Source organism: Crassostrea angulata, chromosome 5, assembly GCF_025612915.1.
Source record: "Crassostrea angulata isolate pt1a10 chromosome 5, ASM2561291v2, whole genome shotgun sequence".
Taxonomy (NCBI): Eukaryota; Metazoa; Mollusca; class Bivalvia; order Ostreida; family Ostreidae; genus Magallana; species Magallana angulata.
Genome location: NC_069115.1, coordinates 14,390,292 through 14,396,267, shown reverse-complemented (window position 1 = coordinate 14,396,267; position 5,976 = coordinate 14,390,292). Strand labels below are relative to the sequence as shown.

General features: G+C 33.7%; 1 protein-coding gene across 1 annotated transcript; it reads left to right on the top strand.

Moving 5' to 3' along the window:
- The first annotated feature begins 1,791 nt into the window (after positions 1 to 1,791).
- LOC128183841 (uncharacterized) lies at positions 1,792 to 4,549 on the top strand. Its single transcript, XM_052853014.1, has 2 exons — positions 1,792 to 1,839; positions 1,933 to 4,549. Exons 1-2 carry the CDS (start codon positions 1,814 to 1,816, stop codon positions 3,950 to 3,952), a joined length of 2,046 nt encoding a protein of 681 aa, XP_052708974.1. The 5' UTR covers positions 1,792 to 1,813; the 3' UTR covers positions 3,953 to 4,549.
- Positions 4,550 to 5,976: the final 1,427 nt, after the last annotated feature.

Genomic DNA, 5,976 nt, shown 5'->3' with positions numbered 1-5,976 from the left:
TGTGTTTGTCATGCGTTATACCAAGATCTATGGCAAGATTTTGAAAACGGGAATGATTCAATCCTTTTTTTAATTAAAATATTTTAGTTAATCCGTGAGCAACTTTTGTCTTTTTAGGCAAACCCTTATGCTCTTTCGTACTAATATTTGCTCTCTTTTTATAGTAAATTTTCTTTTGATATTTCCACTCTGTATAAAAACATGCCACCTATCAAATTCAGTAACTAACATGGTAACCAAAACATAAGGGTATTGATATATTTTATCCTTAAAATGTTGACTTTATGCCTGATGTCAGTGCACACATAGATATACTATATATATATATATATATATATATATATATATATATATATATATATATATATATATATATATATATATATATATATATATATATATATATATATATATATATATATATATATAAATTTAAGGATAACTAAAGAGATATTCAAAGAAATAACATTTATTTTCGAGCAAATCATTCTTACACACATCAAAAGTGTACAATGTCTTTATATATATATATAAATTCCTATCATAGAAATGTCTGTATTGTTTTACAATGCCGTGTAGTCCTGCTATCTATCCAGAATTGTCTATGTGTCTACAATTATCCACAATGGTATTATAGCTGTCAATAAAAAAAGAGTCAAGATTCTGCTCTAAGGTACTTGTTATATGTTGTACACTACCTTGTAGTATAGTGACTACATTCTATAGACACCCATACTGTAGCCCCCTCTTTCAATTTGCTGCCGACGCCAGTGCATAACCAATATTAAATCTTGCATCAAATTTTGAGTAGGAAAAAATTATGATGTTACATTATTACGGTACTATGACTGCAACTGCACATGTACTTTGTTAAATCCAGTACAATCTGAATGATGAAAATAGTCATTCATGTGCTCTTTATGCATGACTGAAGGAGACAGAAGATGGCTGTTGCTGTAGAACACAAAGTACAGAGTGAAAGAAAGAAGCAGAGAGAGAGAGAGAGAGAGAGAAAATGAAACTTGGTATACATTTTTGTCATAACAAAAATACATGTAAATACCCTATACCTAATAATTTTGTATATTGTATTTATTTTTATATATCTTGACAAAATTAAATTTATAACGTCAAGTGACTGTTAATATGTTGGATATTTCGGATATATACATGTAGTCTGAGTCAGACTGTTTTCCCCTACTTTTTGCATTTGTTTTTCGATTTTTCATTGTAATATTTTTTTTATAGAAATTACTATAGTCAGTAGACAGAAAATAGGCAAATTAATTGGCAGATAGATTCAGCCTTAAACAAGGATTTATTGTACAGTTTTTCCTCCACTCATCCCCTGAACGCCTCATCTTACATTTATATCTACATCTGCGACAAAGATAAGTATTATACTGCTTTTTATATTTGAAAAAAAATCCAAGACAGATAAAGTAATTACCTTTTTATCCCTTTTTAAGACTTTCAATAGACATAAAATTTCATAAACATCATATTTACATTTTTCCCCTTTGTAAAGCCGCATGAGCGACAGAGATATTTTTGGTAACCTCCGTCACGATGTTGTAAGTACCTAAAAACAGAAGAAAGAAAAAAAATCGGATGACGATGGGTCAAAAGAAAAAGTATATTATATATGACATACGAATATGAATGACAATATTTAATGAATCTACAGCGACCACGACTGGCTGTCAGGCATTTTGATGTTTGTTTGTTTTTAAAAGTAAGTAGTAAAGTGCATACATTTATCTATGTATCGGGATTTTCAAAGGCTAAAAATAAAACACTAAAATCCCCAGTGATGGACTCTTCTATGGCAAAACAAAAGTAAGAAAAACTTTGTTAAACAGAACACTTAATATATTGATGACTGTATTTTGTCACAATTAGAACCGACAACATTCATTTTCATTTCCTTAGGATGGCTGTTCGGAGCATATCTGAGTCAGTGTATGTAGGAATGTGTCTTAAGATTGGAACCCCACAACAGGTGGCCTCAAGAAGAGATACAGGGGACATTGCAGAGATGTTGAAAAACAACGACGTGATGAAAAACCCGTACACAGCGATGATGAGTGGGAGTGCAAGAGAAGGATTTAGATTGCATGGGACAGACAGAGACACGATGTATTGGCAAAATAACCACCGAGTGATCTGGGACTTCTCTCAGGTACAGTTTTACAACGAACAAGAAAACGCTGTTATTCTCTGTGACAGTTCTGAGAGTCCACCAGGATTCACTTTACTATGGTTACCAATAGAAAGAGCGAACAGTTTCGTGAAATCAGCTGGTGTAAGGCTGTATGGCGGGTTTTATATATCAAGTTCAAAGTACAGAGAGGTCATGCTATCTATTGTCAGTCATAAATGTAGTTGTACAATCCATGGACCATGTAGTACTGGATTATTTTATGGTGTGGTAGAATACGATGATGCCCATTGCTTTGTTAGTGATTTCTGGCCTCCTTCTGCCTCCTCGTGGATAGGCAGGTGTCAATTATGGCCCCCACCTCATGTTGTCAACGACATCGTCAGGAATGGATGTCACTTTGTAGCAATTGGACACAAGCTAGGAAATCATACAAACAACGAATGGAGAGTTTCATTTTCTCAGGCGGAATACAAACTTGTTTGTTCGATGAATCACACACAATTCTTAACGTATGGATTACTGAAATTGTTCCTTAAGGAAATAATTAACAAAGGTTTGAGAGAAGAGGATAAACTACTCTGCTCGTATCATATGAAAACGACTGTTTTCTGGGCGATTCAACAAAATACACAAACTCACTGGCATCCACAAAATATCCTGGGCGGTTTCTGGGTCTGCTTTAAACTTCTTCTTAAATGGGTGTACGAGGGAGTGTGTCCGAACTTTTTTATCCCAGAAAACAACATGTTTCTGAGCAATATCTATGGTGAAGCACAGAAGACTTTATTCACAAGACTATATAGATTGTATAAGACAGGCATTACATTACTGCTACACAGTCCCTCCTTCAGTTTCTACATCACTAATGTTCTGTGTAATCCTCGACTTACAATTTGTACTGATGAACACAATCTGATATCTGAAGTTGAACTTGATAAAGATATTTTCAGCGAGATCGATACAAATGATGCGATAGGCGCATTGGACCTACATAAATGTGAATTATATCTACATACGGTAGGACAGTTAATAGGTTTACCGCTGACACAGTATCACATTGTCATGTTACAAAAACTTACAACCACCATATTTCAGCGGTGCGCATTTATATTACACAACATGTACAGTTACACAGGTTCAAACAAACAGTTGTATATTGTAGACAAGCTATCCTGTTATATGCTGAAATTAACAGCTAAGTTTGGGTATGTGTCTGACGTCTTATATATTGCAATGTATTATTACAAGACATTTAGATATAGGGAAGCATTATCTGTTATAGATTTCACAAAAGTTAAGTTAGCACGGCCATACCTGATGTATAAGAGTCATGTAGATAGAGAGATGTATACCGAGGCTGTAGGGGGACAGTCCTTGTCTACAAAGATAAGAGAGGCTGTGGCACATAATATCTCTCTTTACAATAAAATCTTTTATATCAATGAATTAATGCAAGAACAACAGTCTAGTGAACAGAACAGTTGGCCGAAGTTATGTATCCCACCTTTGATACTATTGCACATGTTAGACTTTTTGTGCTCTAGACATGTTGACACGATTAGAGCACAGAGATCTTTAGATGATCTACAGGTCCTAGTCCATCATGACCAGGGACAGTTAGTACCTGAAACATTCAGAGACATCTCCTGGGAGATCCTAGGGATCTGTCAACAGATATCAGGGAACCTCCAGGGTGCCCTGTACTCATACCAACAGTCACTCAGACAATATCCATTCAATAGAATACAAACTGCTACCATACAGAGAATTCAGGAACTACATTTATGAACTTACTGACAAGCATATTTGAAAGTATTGCTTGTCATATACACACTGACATTGTTTATAATTGTGTTTGTTCTGTTTAATTTGGTGTGTAGGGGAGGGACTGCCCTTTTGATTTGTATAACCATGAAGACTTGTGTATATTACAATAAAACTTATTACTCAGTATCCCAATTTTTAAATAAAAATTCATAATTACAATATCTACATGTCATGATTATTTTCAAATTTCAAAACAATTGAATGTCTCAATTTTAAGTACAATAAGCTGCCTACTTTATTGCCTTATAAGTTTACAAGTATTGGCCAGGTGCATCTATCAGCCTTGAATGTATGACTCTTTCCAGTTTGTTCTTGATATTCTTTTTTTTTATATATATCTATTTTCAAGACCTTAAGATGAGCATCTTTTAAGTAGTGCACTATCAAATGCAATTTTAATCAATTCTCAACTGCAATTTGAGGTGAATATATGTCGCGAGCAAAAAAAACCGATTAATTAAGAACATAAACTAAATTCCAATGTTTTTATAAGTTATTAGTTATGAGAAATGTATATTTGGCGTTCGTGATATTATATTCTGGAGCATTGACTGCTGCAAAACAGTAGAGTCGCGGATTAAAACACTTTTGTAAGACAAGGAATAAATATATTAGTTATGAGAAATGTACATGCCAGTGTGTGTGTGTGTGTGTGTGTGTGTGTGTGTGTGTGTGTGTGTGTGTGTGTGTGTGTGTGTGTGTGTGTGTGTGTGTGTGCGTTCGTAAACACTGCCAACTGAGAGCCGACGTCAAGTTACACAGCAACAACTGAGAAAACAAAATTCAAGTGAGGACAAAAATCTGGTCCTCACTTGAATTTCACCTTAGAAATGCTTAAAATCATGCTATAAACCATATATGTGAAAATTGGTGCATGGACCAGTTGGAAGTATTTTTCCGTTTTGTGTATGTTGTGTGTATAAAATTATCAGCCCGTCAGCATGGCGGTATACACACCACAAAGTGTAACACGCATGCGCGGGTTAAAACGGAAGTTTACATTCTATCTGGATCATATAAGCGCTTGAAAACATACAGATATCAAGGACGATCAATGTCGCGTAAAAAGATAAAGGTAAGTATTATTTGTTTTGGTTTTTAAAAAATATTTTATCGCATAGTGTGTGTTATAAATATGTTAAGGAATTTATTCAACAAACGGAAATTTACATCCATACTTGTTTTATCGATTAAATTGAATCATACCTTCAGATACAAATACAGTGCAAGAAGCCGTGTATGATCGATACAAACTGGTAAAATGGTCAATTATTTCCAACAGTGTAAGTCAGTATTTACTTAAAGTCGTTATTAGTATACATGTACATAAACCATCACATACAATGTCATACAACTAACTAAAGACGTCACAACAAAAATTGCTCATTATACTTTAAAGGCATCCATATTAACAGCCATTGTCTTTGCAGGATGATCATTGTATTCATATATTACATACAGACGATGTGCAATTTTTAAAGCAATATTAATTAATGTGTTATCAAACGAAAAGCTAGATATGCACAATAAATATGCCCTACAAGTTGCATGGCGTTAAAGAAAATATCCATGTAAACATGAAATCAGCAAGTACTGGGGACGTGTAGAGGAAAATAAAAGCAATAATTTCATTTTTAGAAGTTGCTAACCTAGCTATCATGACATAAAAACGTGTTATAACCATTATGGTTTGTACATTGTTGATTTTGAAGTAGTTTAATGTACTATGTAAACACAATATATCAACATCATTTTCCCCCAACACCCCTCCCTTAAGTAAATGTTAGATCCATGTTTCCATATCATTACATCATACAACTTATATATGAATTTATATGATATCCTAGAAATTTGTCCTTTTTTAAATGAAAAGATATCAACGCATCAATTTAAGCTATAAATGCACAATCAATATAACATACCAATTGCAAGGCGTAAAAGATTATTAAATGAAAAGATACCAACGAATTTAATACACACATATA